Here is a 21,594-nt window from a genome sequence, read left to right as displayed (position 1 = left end):
CCATGAACCACCTACTGCGCACCACCCACCCCATGCAACACCTACTGCGCACCACCCACTCCATGCAACACCTACTGCGCACCACCCACTCCATGAACCACCTACCGCGCACCACCCACTCCATGAACCACCTACCGCGCACCACCCACTCCATGAACCACCTACCGCGCACCACCCACTCCATGAACCACCTACCGCGCACCACCCACTCCATGAACCACCTACTGCGCACCACCCACTCCATGCAACACCTACTGCGCACCACCCACTCCATGAACCACCTACCGCGCACCACCCACTCCATGAACCACCTACTGCGCACCACCCACTCCATGAACCACCTACTGCGCACCACCCACTCCATGAACCACCTACCGCGCACCACCCACTCCATGAACCACCTACCACGCACCACCCACTCCATGAACCACCTACTGCGCACCACCCACCCCATGCAACACCTACTGCGCACCACCCACTCCATGAACCACCTACTGTGCACCACCCACTCCATGAACCACCTACCGCGCACCACCCACTCCATGCAACACCTACCGCGCACCACCCACTCCATGAACCACCTACTGCGCACCACCCACTCCATGAACCACCTACTGCGCACCACCCACTCCATGAACCACCTACTGCGCACCACCCACTCCATGAACCACCTACTGCGCACCACCCACTCCATGCAACACCTACTGCGCACCACCCACTCCATGAACCACCTACTGTGCACCACCCACTCCATGAACCACCTACTGCGCACCACCCACTCCATGAACCACCTACTGCGCACCACCCACTCCATGCAACACCTACTGCTCACCACCCACCCCATGCAACACCTACTGCGCACCACCCACTCCATGCAACACCTACTGCGCACCACCCACTCCATGCAACACCTACCGCGCACCACCCACTCCATGAACCACCTACTGCGCACCACCCACTCCATGAACCACCTACTGCGCACCACCCACCCCATGCAACACCTACTGCGCACCACCCACTCCATGAACCACCTACCGCACACCACCCACTCCACGAACCACCTACCGCGCACCACCCACTCCACGAACCACCTACTGCGCACCACCCACTCCATGAACCACCTACTGCGCACCACCCACTCCATGAACCACCTACCGCGCACCACCCACTCCATGAACCACCTACTGCGCATTAATCCTCACCACCCACTCCATGAACCACCTACTGTGCGCCACTCCCTCCCACCCACTGTGGTTCCTGCCATTAGATGTGTCTTCTCAGTGCAGGTTTCCTCCCAAAGGCAGAACGCTGAAGGTGGCTTCAGAGAAGTGCCGACCCTGGCAAAATGGGTGCAGCTACAAAGATGGCTGCCCACCCCACCGCCCATCTTTAAGCCCATCCCCGGCGTCTGCACATGTGTGTACACAGGCTTGTGTCTGTGTCCACCCATGAAATGGAACAAGCCCGCCCCAGCCTCAGGATTCACAGTGCGTCACGAGGAGTGAAAGCAGGATCCCCAGAATTCCCTTCAGCCAGAGGACTGTGATCCAAGAAAGTTTTTGAGCAATTAACATAAAGAACACAAACTCCCCGGTAGGCCAGCCTCGCGGCGTGGCTGGGCCAGGTCGCCTGCCGTGTGCGCACACACGCGCTTGCGCGCCTCCTTGGTCAGGACTTGTGATGCCGCTGAGGCCTCTCCACACCTCAGCCAGTCGCCGACACGGCAGCCGCGCCGCCGCGCCCACGTAACCCCCCACACTGGCTGCTGCTGTCTGTGTAAAACAGCCACCCGGTGCCGGCAGCCGGAGAGGCGCTGGAGGCTGCTGGGACTCCACAGCCGGCTCAGGGTTCCTTGTCTCCACAGTAGGCTCCGGCCTGCGTGTGCACCAGGCACCCGCGATGTGTAATTAAATGTTCCTGGTGCCCAGAGGGGCACATTTACACTTTAAAGAGATCATTAGCATCACATGTGAGGGCTGTGCTTTCAAGCCTCCCCCTTACTCTTCCCTTCCTCCTCTCTCTGGCTCTGTTTCATGCTCTCTCTCTCTCTCTCTCTCTCTCTCTCTCTCTCTCTCTCTCTCTCGCCTTCTTGCTGTGTGTCATAACATCCACTAACGCTGCTCACTGTACAATGGACAAACCCTTACTTTGCCAGCTAATTAGCGGTGGCCAGTGTCATTTTTGTGATGTTGCAGCTAGTAATATGAGCCCAGTTGCATAGTCACAAAAGTGATCATTGGAAACTGTGCCTGCTGCAGGGACCGGGCGACCCTGCGTCTTTAACGACCTCACCTTTGCTTGCTGTTGGTTTGCGCCTGCCACTCAGTGGCCGAGGGCTGGTGTGCATCGCTAACCGTGCCTTCTCGGTGAGCTCCGGTGGAAGTGTGCATCCTCTCGCTGTCTCTCAGTGCCGGAGACCTCTCGCTCACTGACACCTTGTCTGAGAGTAAACTGAGACGGCTGTGCACTGCTCATCTTCATGACTGGTCTGCATCTGCATCTCAGGCCGCCGGATGGACGGACGGACACGGGGCTCCCCGGGCGGTGGCTTTGCTTTCCTCTCTATGGTGTGTCATTGTGCTAAGCCGAGGGGCGTGCATGATCCCGTGCCAATAACGTTCCAAACCTGCCGCCACCGCGGGGTCTCACCACGCCTCTCCTCTGTTGCCCTGGTTGTTTGTAAGTAGGGCTAGCCTGGGCGGGGCTGCTGTGAAGGTGCGAGACTTCGCAGAGGCCTGGGCAGCCGGCCGCCACACCCCGGAGAGAACGCACTTAGCCGTGTGGTGAGGGAGGACTGCAGGCAGGGTGCGCAGAGAAGTGCCAGCCTGCAGCACGCCCCTCCCAGCACTTCCTGCCTGGCGGGGTCAGGGGCGCATTTGGCAGGCTGGGACCGAGCAGCTATTAATGGCGGACTCCTTCCCGGCTGATGCGGTTAAAAAGCACCCGGCCTGGCCCCAATGCCCCATAACGGGGCCAGGCTTGTAGGGGGAGGCCGGCCTGGGCCAGGCTGACCCGTGAACTTGCTGGATGGCATGCATACCATTTTTTCTTTTGACTTTTTGCTGTTTTGTTGTTCGTTTTGTTTTTTGGCATGGGGGTCGGAACCCAGAGCCTGATGCACACCTGTCTGGTACTCAGCCACTAACCTGCATCCCAACCAAGCCTGTGTGCTGTCTCGTGGAGAAGGCAGCCCGGGCCCTGCCTGGGGTCCCGCCAGCCAGCGCTCCCGACGCCCGCGCGGCCCGGCCGGGCAGCCGCTCTCTGAGGATGGGGAGCGCGGAGGCACTGAGGTGCGCGGGCCCCGGGGGGGTCCACGCCTACCCTCACCTCACTGCCCAGCCTCCCGGCAGTGGCGGTCACGGTCACGGCAATCCAGGAAGGGGCTCAGAGCTGGTGTGGCCGCCTGCTCCTCCCCAAGGGCCTCGGCGCTCAGAGGCGGAGGCAGCAGCCGCACGGTGCTGCGTGCTGGCCTGTCTGCTGGAGGCCGGCGAGCCTCACGGCTCACGCCTGACCCCCAGCCTCCTCTCCTCTCTGCAGGTCGGGGTGCAGACTCCCCCCATCAGGTCTCCTTCTGTGAGCTCCATAGAGGGACTAGTCAAACGGGAAAAGGCAGGCCTCTGACAGGAGCCGCATGGAGCTGAAGCTCTGTGTAGAGCACCGGTGGCAGGGCCGCCCCCCCCTCCTCCCCTCCCTCCCCTCCCCTGCCTCCAGACAGGGCATCTGCACAGGGCCCAGCACCCAGGCCCCCTGGCCAGGGGGGGCTCCCCGCGCTGCCACCTCGCAGCACTTGGGTTGCCGCCCCTGCCTCCAGACAGGGCATCTGCACAGGGCCCAGCACCCAGGCCCCCTGGCCAGGGGGGGCTCCCCGCGCTGCCACCTCGCAGCACTTGGGTCTGTAATGCCAGGCTTCACCACCGTGTGTTCTAGAATGCATCTGTCACTCACTTTTCTTTCCAGTCAATTGAGATCCTGTCTTTAATTTTCTTTCTGTGGAATAGTTTACTAAGAGTTTTGATGTGCTTTGAAAACATGTTTAGTTGTTCACTGAATTTTTAAAAAGGAACAATTGGAGCTCACACAGTGAATGTGACTCAGCCCTCCGATTTAGATAGGGCGGCTAGCCAAATGTTGGGTAAGTTCTCCTTGTTACCGTGGACAGCGCTGGTCTAGATCCTGCAGGAGGAGGCTGCTTTGAAGCAAATGCAGACTTATGAAAACAAAAAAGATTTAGATATCTGTACCCAAAGCCCATAGGCCAAGTAGAACCTTAGCCACACTGGATCTGCATGCACCGCGTGCTAACATGATGCGTGCAAGCTCTGCATTTCTACTGCAGAGCTCCAAAGTCTCAGTGTCGCGTCAAAGACGGCCACACCCCAGCTGAGGACCGAGGACTGAGGGGAGGGAGGGAGGGTCTGCAGGGGCGAGGGCTGGGGGAGGGCTGGGGGCCTTGCTCTCTCATTCCGATCCCTAAAGTAGTCACTGGGGGTCGGGGGACGGGGACACCGTGAGAGTGTAAGGACTGCTTTTAAAGCTTGTTTATTGAGTTGATGTTGAAAAGGAAAACCCTGGAAATGGTGGTGTTCGTTGTATCTGTTCTTGGCCCAAACAGGCTGTTACAAAATAGTAGCAATGATATGGGCTGCAGGCATTGGCTTGTTGACTGTTTTGGATAGTACAGAAGCTCAGCACGTCACTATAATCCTTATATTTCTTTTTATTTCAGAAAAGTAAACAAGAGCTACAGGGGCCGTTCTTGTCCAATAATTGTTCATTGCAGGCAAGTACAACTTCTCACCTGGCTTAAATTTGTGCTATTCAAAAAAACTAATATAATTAATAAAGAAGCTGGACTTTCTGATTGCTTAACAAATATATCTAGTTGGTATTTCTAAAAGCAAACAATACTCACTGGATTTGCTCTGCATTTGGCTAAATGAAGTCGGCATCCATCCTGCGGTGCTTAAGAGCCGCCTTCTACCCGGGACCCGGCCTCGGCCACTCTCCACATCGCCCCGTCTGACCACCTGGCCTTTCCCTAAATCTTTTTGGTGCCAGTACTTTCCATGGAAAGTAATTGTCCCACGGTAGCAGAGGCCACCGCTGCATTGAGCAAGGCTTTGGAATCCTGCAGGGAAGAGGACCCGCCTGAGGCCACAGAGAGACCAGTCTGGACCGCAGGAGCCCGGCTGCTGGTGGTGCATACCCTTAAGTAGTTAAAACTGCCCGGGTGGGAATAGGGCCGCTTGGAGCTCAGCCCGCAGTCCTCCACCGCACCAGGTGCTCAACCATCTTTGGTGAGGCGCTCGTGTTCCATTTTTCTAGAACTGTCTCATAGAATATTTCTTTCTGCCTGGAAAGAAAAGGAATCCGAGGATCTCCAAAGATCAAGTACCAAATCTGTGGGTCCAGCCAAGAAGGACGTGTGCTTGTCCGTGTGCGTGCACACGTGTGGACGTGTGCTTGTCCGTGTGCGTGCACACGTGTGAGGGGCCCGTGCTCGCCTACGGCTTTGCCTCTCACAGAGTAGAACATGGCTCTCCCCATGAATGTGCTAAGACGAGCCACAGTCCATCGGAAGACTTGCAGTATTTCTTCAACTATTCCTGGGATCTGCTCTGCCCGGAAGTCAGATACGTTCACCAGAGGCGTGCCCGCTGTGGGTCTGCGGGGAGCTGTGTGCGTGGCTGCGTGCCCTGGTCACAGCGCGGTGAACACGCACATGCGTGGACGTGTGAAGTTCCGATCTTTCCCTCCGCTGCTTTTCTGGACCGTTTGTTTGGAGAAATGCATGGGAGCCGAGGGCGGCGACTCTGCCGTGAAGAGCGGCCTGTGGGTCTGCGGGGCTCTGGGAATGACAGACCAGCCCAACGAGCAGCGGGCCGGCCCTCCCTCCTCCCCGTCTTGTTCAGGGCGAAGTCACCTTGCCCTCGAAGTGCCCACTGATCTTCCTGGGGGAGGAAGTGTGGCTGGCGCACGGAGGCTGGTCTGCTTGGAGAAGCCTGGCTCTTGGGACGGGGTGTCTCCGTCCTTGTAGGGGAGCGGGGTGTGGGGAGGCATTTTGCTCACGCCCTGAGAGGTAAGCCGGCAGCTTTTCTCCCAGAAAAGGCATTTTCTTTTTTTCTCCATTTGCTATTGTCAAGTCAGTGCCGCTGCTGATGGCACTGCAGGTTAGCGGGGACACTGAGGTGAAGTGAGAGCACTTTGATTATCTTTGTCATCCTCACCACTAGTGTAGTAGTTGTGCGGCGGTTACACGTTCGCCGTGTTCCTGGCGTGTTCCGGGACGGGGCACGCTGCACACCGCACACCTTCGGCAAGGACAGGCGCGGGGCGCAGAACCAGCACCGCCTGCTCCGACACGCTCAAACCAAGTTCCATTTCCCCGTCTGACCATGTTTACCAGCTCCGGTCCAAGGGCAGGGGATAGACATAGAGAAGAACGGAAACTGCGTTCCAGCGCAGTGGGATCCTGGAGGATGGTGGAAGCCCCCACTCTGGCCCCTCCCCTCCCTTTCTTTCCTCCTCCTCTTCCTCTGCACCCTCCCCCTTCCATTCCCCCCTTCTCCCTCCCTTCCCCTGCAACCTCCCTCCTCTGGCAGCCCACTTAAGCATGAAGGGAGCGCTGGCGGCCAGTCTGGGCGGGCGTGCCGGGCCGGCAGCATCTTCATTCTCTCTCCTTCTGTTGACAGTGACGGCGCGGGCCGGAGCGGAACCTACATCCTGATTGACATGGTTCTCAATAAGATGGCCAAAGGTGAGACCGCACGTCTGGCTGCTCTGCGGTGGCTGGGGATGGGGTGGTGGTTGCTATGGCAACGCAGGCACTACCGTCAAGGGAGGCCTTGGGGGAAATGAGATGGTGGCTGTCCCTTCTCTGTAAATGCAGTGAAGGCCACTTGTTTTTGAGGTCTGTCCTTTGCTGTTAGATGAGCACGTAGTAGGGTACTCTGAGAATCCGTCCGTGTGGTCAGTAAGTGCACCAGAGAGAAGAGAAGGCATGGGAGCCAGAGCATCCTCTGGGTTCCCTGCAGAGCTCCATAGGGTAAGACCCAGGTTTCTGACCACGGCTGCCCCCAACCTCCAGGCCAAGGCCACCCAGAGCAGGCCATGATCACGCAGAGCAGGCCAGGGTCACCCAGAGCAGGTCATGATCACGCAGAGCAGGCCAGGGTCACCCAGAGCAGGTCATGATCACCAGAGCAGGCCAGGGTCACCCAGAGCAGGCCATGATCACCAGAGCAGGTCATGATCACCCAGAGCAGGTCATGATCACGCAGAGCAGGTCATGATCACCCAGAGCAGGTCATGATCACGCAGAGCAGGCCATGATCACCCAGAGCAGATCATGATCACCCAGAGCAGGTCATGATCACCCAGAGCACGTCATGATCACGCAGAGCAGGCCATGATCACCAGAGCAGGCCAGGGTCACCCAGAGCAGGTCATGATCACCCAGAGCAGGTCATGATCACCCAGAGCACGTCATGATCACGCAGAGCAGGCCATGATCACCAGAGCAGGCCAGGGTCACCCAGAGCAGGCCAGGGTCACCCCCCCAGCAGGCCAGAGTCACCCCCCCAGCAGACCAGGGTCACCCAGAGCAGGTCATGATCACCCAGAGCAGGCCAGGGTCACCCAGAGCAGGCCATGATCACCAGAGCAGGTCATGATCACGCAGAGCAGGCCATGATCACCAGAGCAGGCCAGGGTCACCCAGAGCAGGTCATGATCACCAGAGCAGGCCAGGGTCACCCAGAGCAGGCCAGGGTCACCCAGAGCAGGTCATGATCACCAGAGCAGGTCATGATCACCAGAGCAGGTCATGATCACCCAGAGCAGGTCATGATCACCCAGAGCACGTCATGATCACGCAGAGCAGGCCATGATCACCAGAGCAGGCCATGATCACCAGAGCAGGCCAGGGTCACCCAGAGCAGGTCATGATCACCCAGAGCAGGTCATGATCACCCAGAGCACGTCATGATCACCCAGAGCACGTCATGATCACGCAGAGCAGGCCATGATCACCAGAGCAGGCCATGATCACGCAGAGCAGGCCATGATCACCAGAGCAGGCCATGATCACCAGAGCAGGCCAGGGTCACCCAGAGCAGGTCATGATCACCAGAGCAGGCCAGGGTCACCCCCCCAGCAGGCCAGGGTCACCCCCCCAGCAGGCCAGGGTCACCCAGAGCAGGTCATGATCACGCAGAGCAGGCCAGGGTCACCCAGAGCAGGCCAGGGTCACCCAGAGCAGGCCAGGGTCACCCCCCCAGCAGGCCAGAGTCACGCCCCCCAGCAGGCCAGAGTCACCCCCCCCCCAGCAGGCCAGGGTTCCCCAGAGCAGGCCAAGGTCCCCCCAGCAGGCCAGAATCACCTCCCGCAGCAGGCCAGGGCCCCCCCCAGCAGGCCAGGGCCACCCCCAGCAGGCCAGGGTCCCCCAGAGCGCTTCGTCTGAAGGGAGACTTTCGCCCTTTCCTTTGGTGGAGCGGGGACTGGGCCGTGCTGGGGCCTGCTGTAGTGCTGAGCCCTGTCCCAGTCCCAGATGAGGGGACATTCTCTGTGCACCTCCTGACAAACTGTGCTGGGCTTCCCGTGGGTCCTCACGTGGAGACGCACAGGCCTGACCGGAAGCCAGGGTGTAGACAGAGCCGGTGTCAGGAGGGCCCTGGAACGTGAACATATGGCCTGTACACAGGGCTCCCGGGTCCAGGAAACAGGCCTGTGCAGTGGCCTCTAAAGCAGAGGCCATTGTATATAGTCACTGGCTATAGAGCTCTACCGTTACATCTTTAAATCTCAATGAAAGACCTTTAGTTCTGAGTAATAATACTATAAAATAGCAATTTAATAAGAAGAAATGTTGAAATATTTAAAAAAAAAACTAATATAAAGCAGAGGCCAGGGAAAGCCTCATAACCGTCTCTGCACTTGTAAAGGACCCTGTGGGGCCGACACCTGCAAAGTCACAGGGCAGAGGGAGGGACAGGAGACGGGGAAGGAGGGGCCGTGGGACAGAGGGAGGAAGGGGCCTGGGGAGCGAAGGAAGCAGGGAGGCACTTTTGGAACAAGGACGTAGGGCTGTAATAGAAGACACCGGCCCAGAGGGGAGCTGTTGGGGGCGGGGGAGGCCTGATCAAGGCGCTGTGTTTCTCACACTGCTTTGTTGATCGCCAACTCTGCACAACTACTTGAAGATCATTTAAAAATAAACAAGTAAAACGAGCAGCCCCTGATTTACACAGCAGGACTGCGGGCCACAGTGGTTCCCTGAAGGGCGGCAGCCACACCGGGGGCCGGAGCCCGGCCTGGTGCCAGCTGCCGCCCAAGGCTCCACACACACGTCACATGACGCTGAGCGCAGAAACAAAAAGAAAACGCAAACACGCACATTGCTTCTCATGGCTGTCTTTGTTTTTAAGACATAACACTATCCTAGCAATTTTAGTTAAAGTTTCTTTTCCCCTTGTCCAATAATGCTGCTGTGTCTCATTGATTTTTGTTTTTGGCTGTCCTGGGCTCGAACCCAGGGCCTCACTCCTGCCAGGCAGTATGCTTTACTACCAGAGCCATGCCCCAGCCCTGGTTAAGCAGCTTTTCCTTTTCAATTTCTCAGTGACTGGAGCTCAGAGCTATGAGCAAAACCCATACTCCTCCCTTTGTCCCTCTCTCCTCGCTCTCCAGACAGAAATCTTTTCCTTCTGTGACACCAAGATACTTGAGAATTACACAGCCTATTTTAGTGAAGGACGTCCTGTCCGTTCACACTTGTAACCGACTCACACCTAGTGAATTACTTGGGCGACACTTATTACAGATGGAAGTGTACACGTCCAGAAAAGCAGCTGAGCAGACCTGGGCCTGTGGGCCTGGGCTGGGGCTCACGCGACCGCCAGCCGGTGCACGGAGTCTGGGTGCCCTGGCTGCACGGCAGGAAGGCCTTGGGGACCAAGCCGGGAGGGCTGGCTATTGCCGCCCCGCCCCCCCCTGCCCCCCAGTGAGTGTGCTCTGCAGCTCCATTCAAGTGTGGGCTCAGCCTCTAACAATGCGAGCTCAGCCGTGGGGGGGGGGGGGGGCGGCGCGCGGGGGAAGGCTCACCCACCTCGCTGACCTGCTCACCCCCACAGCAGGGGCCTGGGTGTGAAATGCCCTGACCTGGGGTCTCCAGGGAAATCAAAGGGCAGACGGCCACCACCCCAGGAGCCCGGGCTTTGTCCTGGGCTCCAGCCAGAGAGGCTGGAGGCCCACGTTGCTAACCCAGCCTTCACCAAATGATCAAAGGCACAGAGCCCTGCTCGAGAAGCCTTTCTTCCCACTTCCCTTTCTTAAGAAGAATGGGTTGCACCAGGGCAGAAAAATGCCCATCCACAGCTCTCCCGCGGCCCGGCTGCCCTTCGGCCCCCAGCTCGGAGCGTGACCCCCAGCACGCCCAGCTCCCCACTCAGCCCAGGGCGGCTTTCAGGGATTAAGGACTTTGGGCCTGGCAGAAGGACCCAGAAGAATACACTTGGAACAATTCAAGTCCTTTCTCTACCATCCAGTTTATTAGCAAGTAGACAATAACGCGCTGTCCCCTGCTCTGCAGGGCTCTGCGGGGCTCTGAGGGGCTCTGCAGGCTCTGTGGGCTCTGCGGGCTTTGAGGGGTTCTGCGGGGCTCTGCAGGACTCTGCGGGCTCTGAGGGGCTCTGCGGGCTCTGAGGGGCTCTGCGGGGCTCTGAGGGGCTCTGCGGGCTCTGAGGGACTCTGCGGGGCTCTGCGGGGCTCTGCGGGCGCTGAGGGGCTCTGCGGACTCTGGGCTCTGCGGGGCTCTGAGGGACTCTGCGGGGCTCTGCGGGCTCTGCGGGACTCTGCGGGCTCTGAGGGGCTCTGCGGGCTCTGAGGGGCTCTGGGCTCTGAGGGGCTCTGCGGGGCTCTGCGGGCTCTGAGGGGCTCTGAGGGACTCTGAGGGACTCTGCGGGGCTCTGCGGGGCTCTGAGGGACTCTGCGGGGCTCTGCGGGCTCTGCGGGACTCTGCGGGCTCTGAGGGGCTCTGAGGGGCTCTGCGGGGCTCTGCGGGACTCTGTGGGCTCTGCGGGGCTCTGAGGGACTCTGCGGGGCTCTGCGGGCTCTGCGGGACTCTGCGGGCTCTGAGGGGCTCTGCGGGCTCTGAGGGGCTCTGCGGGGCTCTGCGGGGCTCTGAGGGACTCTGAGGGGCTCTGCGGGGCTCTGCAGGACTCTGAGGGACTCTGAGGGACTCTGCGGGGCTCTGCGGGACTCTGCGGGACTCTGCGGGACTCTGCGGGCTCTGCGGCGGGAATGCCGTGGCTCTGTCTGTGGCACTCCTGGGGACCGCTAGGCTTAGGCTGTGCGTGGATGAACTGTCTCACAAGTGGTATCATTCGTCTCCACTCTTATTCCAGGGCTCAGCTCAGGCCTAAGCAAGCACTGTCTTCCAGCCAGTCCACCTTTGCGTCTGTCCCCAGAGCCGCCTTAGGAAGGGTTTTACTTTTCTGTCTGATCACCATAGCTTTAGGGTTTGGGCACCAGGCCAAGGGTGAGGCCTCCCAGAATTCCTGTGGTTGAGTACCTGTAGCAGCAGGGCCCACGGCAGTGAATGGTCACCCAGAGGAGTAGCACGGGGGGGGGGTCAATGCTGACCCCCCGGGCACAAGGGGGTCAGGGGGTCCCATCACAGAGCCCAAGCCGGGTGGAGATGACCAGCCTCCCTCTGCTACAGCCGTGGGCATGACGTGTGCAGGGAGAGGCCTGGGGGTGGTTGGTCACCACCCCGCACCTGGCCCGTCTGAGCGGGGCTGGGCACCCCTGTGGGGACCTGTGCAGTCTCCAGTTTGAGCAGAGGGTGGACATTTGCACCTCTTTGTGGCAGCCCTGGGTTTTGATTTTCTCAGGTCCTTCAGAGCAGCGCAGGGACAATTCTTGTGTAAAAGGAAAGTCTTTTTCTCTTGAATATGTGATATATATTCTCTTATTGTATCCTCAAGGAAAGGCAGTGCACTTTGCAGAGGCTTCTGGGTGCTTACCAAGTGCATTACTGGGAAGTGTGCTGGTGGAGGCCACATGCAGAGGCCTCGGTCAGTCAGGCCACCTCCGTCAGTGAAGGGCCGCCTAGCACGCGGGGGCCCAGTGACATCAGTGGGGTCACCGTTGCTCTTGGCCAACATCCCAAGTCCAGGAGAATCGAAGCAAGCCTCATAAGGACACTCTTAAGGGAAAGTCTGCTGTGTTTACCCTGACTGCAGATTGTGGCAGTAAAAAATAGTTTTAATATTTCCATGCTAATGTTCTCTTCATGTTTGTGGGGGTGAGTGGTACTCTTTATCTAAAGCTAAAATCACCGCCGCTGTCTCCAACACGCCCCCCACCCCCCCCCGGGAGAGGAGGAGCCATCAGCGCCGATTGAGCGAGCACCGAGGGCCCTGGCGGCCACTTGGGCCGGCGCGGGCACACAGGGCCATGTGCCCTTCCTGAGGCCGGCCAGCTGGGCCGAGCCCTGAGCCACGCCCCTCAGCGCTAGCTGACAGGAAGCCCCCTCGCCAGCCCCATGACCTCTGCCAGGCCCGAGCACAGCCCTGCGGTCGCCAGCGTCACTGAAGCCCCGTGGGTGCTGGCCCGTGCCCGGCACGTGTGGCTGAGTCCCAGGACCACCCCCGACCCCCCTGGTGCCCGCCATCCATGCCGCCGTTCCTGCCCTGCCCCCCCATGCAGATTCTTGTCCTCCTCACAATCCTGCTCGTGGCACCACGGCCAGCAGGCTGTGTCCAGTCGTGCCAGCCTGGTGCCACCAAAACGGGGTTTTCAGGAGAGAATGGGATTGCACACTCACTCACCGGGAGCAAAGTTCCCCGCAACCGCAGCAAAGCCTTTCGGGAGACACGGAGGGGCCCAGCGCCCCCTCTCCCCAGCCCCCCTTCTCCCCAGCCCCCCTTCTCCCCAGCCCCCCCTTCTCCCCAACCCCCCTTCTCCCCAGCCCTCCCTTCTCCCCAGCCCCCCTTCTCCCCAGCCCCCCTTCTCCCCAGCCCCCCTTCTCCCCAGCCCCCCCTTCTCCCCAGCCCCCCCTTCTCCCCAGCCCCCCTTCTCCCCAGCCCCCCTTCTCCCCAGCCCCCCTTCTCCCCAGCCCCCCCTCTCTCCAGCCCCCCTTCTCCCCAGTCCCCCTTCTCCCCAGCCCCCCCTTCTCCCCAACCCCCCTTCTCCCCAACCCCCCTTCTCCCCAGCCCTCCCTTCTCCCCAGCCCCCCTTCTCCCCAGCCCCCCTTCTCCCCAGCCCCCCCTTCTCCCCAGCCCCCCTTTTCCCCAGCCCCCCTTCTCCCCAGCCCCCCCTTCTCCCCAGCCCCCCTTTTCCCCAGCCCCCCTTCTCCCCAGCCCCCCTTCTCCCCAGCCCCCCTTCTCCCCAGCCCCCCCTTCTCCCCAGCCCCCCTTTTCCCCAGCCCCCCTTCTCCCCAGCCCCCCTTCTCCCCAGCCCCCCTTCTCCCCAGCCCCCCTTCTCCCCAGCCCCCCCTTCTCCCCAGCCCCCCCTTCTCCCCAGCCCTCTCTTCTCCCCAGCCCCCCCTTCTCCCCAGCCCCTGCTCCAGTTCTGGGCACCGGAGGCTGGGTGCCACTCCTCAGGGACTGCGCGTGCAGCGTGTGAACGCTCGCTTGCACACACTCACGATTCCTGACGCAGCCTGCAGGAGACGCCCTCCCAGCGGCAGCGCCGCTCCTCCCAGCCCCTCCTCACCTCAGCCTGTGTAGAAGATAAGCAGGCTGGAACTCAGGGCCTGGACACTGTCCATGAACTCCTTTTGTTCACGGCTAATGCTCTACCACTTGGGCCACAGCACCACCTCTGGCTTTTTTGGTAGTGGAGTGAAACTGAGGGTCTCACGGAAGCTCCTGCTCAGGCTGGCTTTCAACCGTGATCCTCAGATCCTGGTCCCCTGAGCAGGATTACCAGCATGAGCCACTGGTGCCCAGCTATGCTTTCTTCAAAAGGAAAAAAAAAGAACAGAAACTAATCCTGTGCAATCAAAACTGAAGTGTTCATACTGTTTCCTGTGACTTGCAACATTCTTTAAGATGCCACGAAACACATGCACGTGTGTGCACACAAGCACGCGCGCACACACACACACACACACACACGGAATAAAGCTCCACTTGTAGCCGCACTGGCCGGTTGCTGGTGCGGGTCTGTGCAGGAATCTCTGACAATTTTTCAGCCCAGCTTTCTTGAATTAATGCTAATGGAGCTGCTCCGGCCCTATTTTTCTCGATGAGCACTGGAATCGCAGCTGCCGGCCAAGCCTGCTGAGGGACCAGTGTAATCATTTCCAATTGGCTCTTAGCCCAGGGGGAGCAGGGCACGCGCAGGCAATCGGTGGGTGCAGCGTGGGTCACCACATGGGCTGGGGCTCAGCCCCCTTTGTGGTCTGCTGCAGGGGATGGGTGGGTGCGGCGTGGGTCACCTTCTGGGCTGAGGCTCAGCCCCCTTTGTGGTCTGCTGCAGGGGCGAAGGAGATTGATATCGCAGCAACCCTGGAGCACCTGCGGGACCAGAGACCAGGCATGGTCCAGACAAAGGTACTGTCCCTCCACCTCCCTGACTGCCTGTCCCTCCACCTCCCGGACTGTCCTCCAGCCAGAGGGCCTCCCTGGCTGCCTTCCGGGGAGGAGAGGGGTGAAGCCTGACTCACATAAGCCGCGCTGCTCTGGTCCTGCCCCACTTCCCTGGGCCCCCGGAGAGGCTGCCCAGACGTAGCTCCCGGGGCTGCACACGCACTCTGGAGTCCAACCAAATGACTCAACTGACCAGCTCCACTCCCTTCACCAGCCATGTAGGGTGTGTGTGTGTGCGTGTGTGTGTGTGTGTGTGTGTGTGTGTGTGTGTGCTGGGTGAGCACTCTCCCAGGGAGTTGCCCTCCAACCAGAAACAGTTTCTGCCGCAGTGTGACCCCCCAGCTCTCCAGGGCTGTGAGCGCGCTGAGCTCCCCACGGCGCACCTGCTCCTTCAGCCTCCTGCACCCACAGCCAGGACAGAGCCAAGCTGTGCGCGTGTGCCAGGCAGAGGCCGCTGGCTGTCCCAGGCCGGGGTGTCAGCCAGGGGCAGACAGGACCCCACCCCCACCACAGCGTCCAACCACAGAAGCCGCCCGGGCCCATTCCACAGGCAGATGCAAGTTGGGAGACACAGGCTCCTTCCCCTGGGTGTCTGAACCTTTTGTGTAACCAGGAGGGCTTAGGTTGTACCCTGCTTCGTGGGACTAGAGTGTGACTCAATCTCCTACCTGGCAGAATCACCCCAGGGTCCACTTTGAACACACAGCCCTGGAAACTCCTGGTGCACAGGTGCACCCCAAGTCAGGCTCCAGGGTCACGCAAGGGCTCAGTCCCTGGCTGTTTAGTGATTGAGTGCTAGGGCTCAGTCCCTGGCTATTTAGTGATTGAGTGCTAGGGCTCAGTCCCTGGTTGTTTAGTGATTGAGTGCTAGGGCTCAGTCCCTGGCTGTTTAGTGATTGAGTGCTAGGGTGCAGTCCCTGGCTCGTTAGTGATTGAGTGCTAGGGCGCAGTCCTTGGCTCGTTAGTGATTGAGTGCTAGGGCTCAGTCCCTGGCTCGTTAGTGATTGAGTGCTAGGGCTCAGTCCCTGGCTCGTTAGTGATTGAGTGCTAGGGCTCAGTCCCTGGCTCGTTAGTGATTGAGTGCTAGGGCACAGTCCCTGGCTCGTTAGTGATTGAGTGCTAGGGCTCAGTCCCTGGCTCGTTAGTGATTGAGTGCTAGGGCTCAGTCCCTGGCTTGTTAGTGATTGAGTGCTAGGGCACAGTCCCTGGCTCATTAGTGATTGAGTGCTAGGGCGCAGTCCCTGGCTCATTAGTGATTGAGTGCTAGGGCTCAGTCCCTGGCTCGTTAGTGATTGAGTGCTAGGGCGCAGTCCCTGGCTGTTTAGTGATTGAGTGCTAGGGCGCACAGTCCCTGGCTCGTTAGTGATTGAGTGCTAGGGTGCAGTCCCTGACTCATTAGCAATTGAGTGCTAGGGCGCAGTCCCTTGCTAGTTGGTCTTCAAGGCTCCGTGAAGAGCCGCTCCTGAGCCCCAACTTCTGCACACATGATGAATAATTGGCAGTGTCTGAATAGATGGAGTCAGAGCATTCCAAATGCAGGCAGGGCACCGAGCCTCCTGTGTGGGTCTGGGCAGGTTTGAATGGGAAAGTTGTCCCTCCAGCCATCTGGAGCCAGGCACTAGTGGCTCACACCTGTAATTCAACCTACTCAAAAGGCTGAGATCTGAGCATATGGGTTCAAAGCCAGCCCAGGCAGGAAAGTCCATGAGACTCTCATCTCCCACTTTACCACCAAAAAGCCAGAAGTGACGCTGTGGAAAAAATTTTTCAAAGCTCAGAAACAGCACCTAAGCCCTGTGTTCAAAGCCCAGGACTGGTATACACACACACACACACACACACACACACACACACACACACACCATTCTTGCTCAGAATATCTGAGAGCCTCTGACCTTGCCTTCACTCATCCAGCCAACGTACTTGAAAACCAGGAGCTCCACTCCTCTCAGATTCGCCTGCCCTGAGCTCTGCTTAGGGGAAGACCAGCACCCTGTCATTTACCACGTTTACCACGTGCAGTTTCAGCTCTAACGCCACTTCTGGTTTCAGAGCTTCCGCAACAGATTCCATTGCAAACAGGCATCTCGGCTGAGTGCCTCTGGTTGGAGCACTGGTCCCTTCCGAGTGGGCTCAGCACGTGGCTGCGGCCCATGGAATAGCCCCTTGTGGGGATGGGAGCGTGAGCTGGCACCAGACTCAGCCATGCAGGCACTCAGACGAGTCTGATGAGTCTCTAACAATGATTGTAATGTCATGACACCTTGGGTGAGCCTGGCTGGGAGCCTCTGTGGGGCCTGGAGGAGGGGGGCCTGTCAGGACTGGATGTCAGGACAGTACTGGGCTGTCTACCATGGCCTCAAGGGGAAGCAGGCTCCTCCGCTGCTCCACCCCATCCCCAGAAGAGCTGACACCCAGGCCTGGTGTCCTGTGTCCATGGTGTGGCAGGCCAGGTCTCTGGGTGTGTGGTGCTTGACATCTGGATGAAGGTGGGCATCTCAGGCCTTCAGTTAGGAGAGCTGAGGTGAGGAGGCCTGGGGAAGCACACAGGGGAGGTGCGGGAGACCTGTGCATTTCAGAAGCCACACATCGCTTCTCCCCACGGCATCCAGAAGGTCCCCATGTGACTGTGACTGTGACTATGACAGCTGTGACTATGACTGTGACTGTGGCTGTGACTGTGGCTGTGGCTGTGACTATGACTATGACTGTGACTGTGGCTGTGGCTCTGACTATGACTGTGACTATGACTGTGACTGTGACTCTGACTATGGCTGTGACTGTGACTATGACTGTGACTGTGACTATGACTGTGACTGTGACTATGACTGTGGCTGTGACTGTGACTGTGACTATGGCTGTGACTATGACTGTGACTGACTGTGACTGTGACTATGACTGTGACTATGGCTGTGGCTGTGACTATAACTGTGACTATGACTGTGGCTGTGGCTGTGGCTGTGACTATGACTGTGGCTGTGGCTGTGACTATGACTGTGACTATGGCTGTGACTATGACTGTGACTATGGCTGTGACTGTGACTATGACTGTGACTGTGACTATGACTGTGACTGTGACTATGACTATGACTGTGGCTGTGACTATGACTGTGACTATGGCTGTGACTGTGACTATGACTGTGACTGTGACTATGACTGTGACTATGACTGTGACTATGACTGTGGCTGTGGCTGTGGCTGTGACTATGGCTGTGACTGTGACTATGACTGTGACTGTGACTATGACTGTGACTGTGACTATGGCTGTGACTGTGACTATGACTGTGGCTGTGACTGTGACTGTGGCTGTGGCTGTGACTGTGACTATGACTGACTATGACTGTGACTATGACTGTGACTGTGACTGTGGCTGTGACTATGACTGTGACTATGACTGTGGCTGTGGCTGTGGCTGTGATTATGACTGTGACTATGGCTGTGACTGTGACTATGACTGACTATGACTGTGACTGTGACTATGGCTGTGACTGTGACTATGACTGTGGCTGTGACTGTGACTGTGACTGTGGCTGTGGCTGTGACTGTGACTATGACTGACTATGACTGTGACTATGACTGTGACTGTGACTGTGGCTGTGACTATGACTGTGACTATGACTGTGACTGTGGCTGTGGCTGTGATTATGACTGTGACTATGGCTGTGACTGTGACTATGGCTGTGACTGTGACTATGACTGTGACTGTGACTGTGGCTGTGACTATGGCTGTGACTATGACTGTGGCTGTGGCTGTGACTGTGACTATGACTGTGACTATGACTGTGACTATGACTGTGACTATGACTATGTGACTGTGGCTGTGACTGTGACTATGACTGTGGCTGTGACTATGACTGTGACTGTGACTGTGACTATGACTGTGGCTGTGACTATAACTGTGACTATGACTGTGACTATGACTGTGGCTGTGGCTGTGGCTGTGGCTGTGATTATGACTGTGACTATGACTGTGACTGTGACTATGACTGTGACTATGACTATGACTGTGACTATGGCTGTGACTATGGCTGTGACTGTGACTATGACTGTGACTATGACTGTGACTGTGACTGTGACTATGACTGTGACTATGACTGTGACTATGACTGTGACTGTGACTATGACTGTGACTATGACTGTGACTGTGGCTGTGACTGTGACTATGGCTGTGACTATGGCTGTGACTGTGACTGTGACTATGGCTGTGACTATGACTGTGACTATGACTGTGACTATGACTGTGACTATGACTGACTGTGACTGTGACTGTGGCTGTGACTGTGACTATGGCTGTGACTATGGCTGTGACTGTGACTGTGACTATGGCTGTGACTGTGACTGTGACTATGACTGTGACTATGACTGTGACTATGACTGTGACTGTGACTGTGACTGTGACTATGACTGTGACTATGACTGTGACTATGACTGACTGACTGTGACTGTGGCTGTGACTGTGACTATGGCTGTGACTATGGCTGTGACTGTGACTGTGACTATGGCTGTGACTGTGACTGTGACTGTGGCTGTGACTATGACTATGACTGTGACTATGACTGTGACTATGGCTGTGACTGTGACTATGACTGTGACTGTGACTATGACTGTGACTATGACTGTGACTGTGACTGTGACTGTGGCTGTGACTATGACTGTGGCTGTGGCTGTGACTGCGGCTAGGACTGCGGCTAGGAATGAGGCTTGATTATGGCTGTGGCTGTGATTGTAGCCATGACTGTGACTATAACTGATCACAACTGTGGCTGTGGCTATGGTAGCGACCACAACTGTGGCTATGACCAGGTGTATAACTGTGACTGTGACTATGACTCTTGTGGCTACGACTGGGCCTGGCGGCCATACCTGCCTGATGTCATGACCGCCCCGTCTGCCCATCCAGGTGGCTGGCTTGTCAAGGACCCTCACCAGAGACTGAGAAGAACACAGGGAGCCCTCTGCCTGGTAGCTCCATAGCCACATTGCCCCACATAGAGATCAAGCTTTCCAGCACCGAAGTCCAGCGAGCACTGGGCTGTGCTGAGGCCAGGGACTCTAGGGTCTCTTTTGTTGCCTGGACAGTGTCTTCCTGAAAAGCAGACAAGCAGCTCATGCTGGAGTGCACCGGGGTCCCCCTCCCTCACGCCCCCTCCCACTGGAGTGCAGGGGTCCCCCTCCCTCACGCCTCCTCCCACTGGAGTGCACCGAGGTCCCCCTCCCTCACGCCTCCTCTCACTGGAGTGCAGGGGTCCCCCTCCCTCACGCCTCCTCCCACTGGAGTGCACCAAGGTCCCCCTCCCTCACGCCTCCTCTCACTGGAGTGCAGGGGTCCCCCTCGCTCACACCTCCTCTCACCTCTGTCCCTCTGCAGGAGCAGTTTGAGTTTGCGCTAACAGCCGTGGCAGAGGAGGTGAACGCCATCCTGAAGGCCCTTCCCCAGTAGGCCCAGGCAGAGCCCCGCTGGGGCCCCACGCTGCCCCAGCTCGCTGTCCTGTGCTGTTGGCAGAGTCTTCAGATTCCCACGGTCCACCAGATGACCAGTCCCTGTATATTCCGTGGAAATACCCGGTTAGGACGGCGGGGGACTCAGCGCATCAGTTTTCATCATCTTGTAAAGAAAAGGAAGCGTTCCCTCCCTACAGCACCATCCACATCCGCCCGCAGTCTGTCGCGCATCGTAGTGCATTCCCACAGCCCCACAGAGCGCTCCCTGCTCTGCCTCCATGGAGGCAGAGCCCGCGGAGGTCCCAGGTGCGGTGCCCCGCTGGGCATGGCCTCTAAGGTGACGTCATCCGAGAGCCTCCTGGGGCAGGACTTCGCTCTGGGGTGGAGGCCGGCACGGCCTGGTCCCTGCCTTGCTCCGCAGCACTGCGGCGGCCATGTCCACCCTCAGGCGGGAGGAGGGCTCCCCACGGGCGGCCCCGCACCCGGGCCGGGCCTGGCCTGGTGGCCTCCGCCTTGCAGGTCACGGTGAGCCTGCCACGGGGCAGCTCTGACATGAGAACCCCAGGTGGCTTTCCCCGGAGGTGCCCAAGGCAGAGCAGCGTGGCGTCTGGCTACCCCGGGACCCCGCAGCGCCCCGTCTGGAATTGGCCCTCCAGGGAGCCCCAGAGAAGGTTCCGGTACGCCTCCTGGAGAAAAGTTCTGGAAACACAGCAGGTGCAGCCATGCTGCGCACAGCCCCCGCGCGGCTCCTCCGGCTCACCCCTGCGCGGCCGCACTGACCCCCGCCGCCCCCAGTAGGACGGTCACCTCGTTATTCTCAGAGCTGGAGCAGACGGGAGCCAGGGCGTCGCCGTGGACCAGGGGTTCGGCAGCGGGCACCGAGCAGCGGGGGGCATGGACCCCACGCTGCCGTGTCCTGCGGGGCCGTCTGCCTGCTGGAGCCCCCTCACCTCCTCTTCCAAAGCTGCCCCCGCCGGGACTGAGTAACAATCCATAGACGTGATTTATCTGCATAGAGGAAGCATCTACCTGCTTGTCATTTCTCACTCCTTAGGTTCCAGAAGAAATCCTCTAGTGTGAGACAGAACTCTATTTCCTGCGTCCCATTAAACATGCTAAGTCACACCTCCCAGCCTTTGTTTGTGGAGGGAGCCGTGTTGGAGGGGACCCCAGGCCCCACGTGGCCCATTCAGAGGACACACGGGGAGGGGAGGGGACCCCAGGCCCCGCATGGCCCAGCCAGAGGACACACGGGGGGGGAGGGGACCCCAGGCCCCGCGTGGCCCAGCCAGAGGACACACGGGGAGGGGAGGGGACCCCAGGCCCCGCGTGGCCCAGCCAGAGGACACACGGGGGGGGAGGGGACCCCAGGCCCCGCGTGACCCAGCCGGAGGACCCTCGGGAGGGGGGCGGGGACTGGAGCTGGCTGTCCACCCTGGTTGGAGTCGCAGGCCTCGCCCATGCTACGCCTCGCTGCCCATGCGCCGCGGCGCCACCGGCGTGCTCACAAGTGTTTACAGGAGGGCTCACTCCAGACAGCCCTCTTCCCCATCCACCC

General features: G+C 59.0%; 1 protein-coding gene across 1 annotated transcript in view; it reads left to right on the top strand.

Annotated features, from left to right (window-relative positions):
* LOC122101848 overlaps window positions 1-21,128 on the top strand; it is a 141,705-nt gene extending 120,577 nt beyond the window's left edge. Inside the window, exons 11-14 of the mRNA XM_042672322.1 lie at window positions 4,727-4,780; window positions 6,693-6,757; window positions 14,485-14,558; window positions 19,963-21,128. Of these exons, the coding sequence (XP_042528256.1) occupies window positions 4,727-4,780; window positions 6,693-6,757; window positions 14,485-14,558; window positions 19,963-20,034 (265 nt within the window). The 3' untranslated portion in view covers window positions 20,035-21,128. The remainder of the gene's footprint in view (window positions 1-4,726; window positions 4,781-6,692; window positions 6,758-14,484; window positions 14,559-19,962) is intronic.
* The last annotated feature ends 466 nt before the right edge of the window (window positions 21,129-21,594 follow it).

The sequence above is a fragment of the Dipodomys spectabilis genome, unplaced genomic scaffold, assembly GCF_019054845.1.
Source record: "Dipodomys spectabilis isolate Male_0828 unplaced genomic scaffold, ASM1905484v1 ptg000695l, whole genome shotgun sequence".
Lineage (NCBI taxonomy): Eukaryota > Metazoa > Chordata > Mammalia > Rodentia > Heteromyidae > Dipodomys > Dipodomys spectabilis.
The sequence above is the reverse complement of the archived record's forward strand: the minus strand, read 5'-3'. Positions and strand labels throughout refer to the sequence as shown.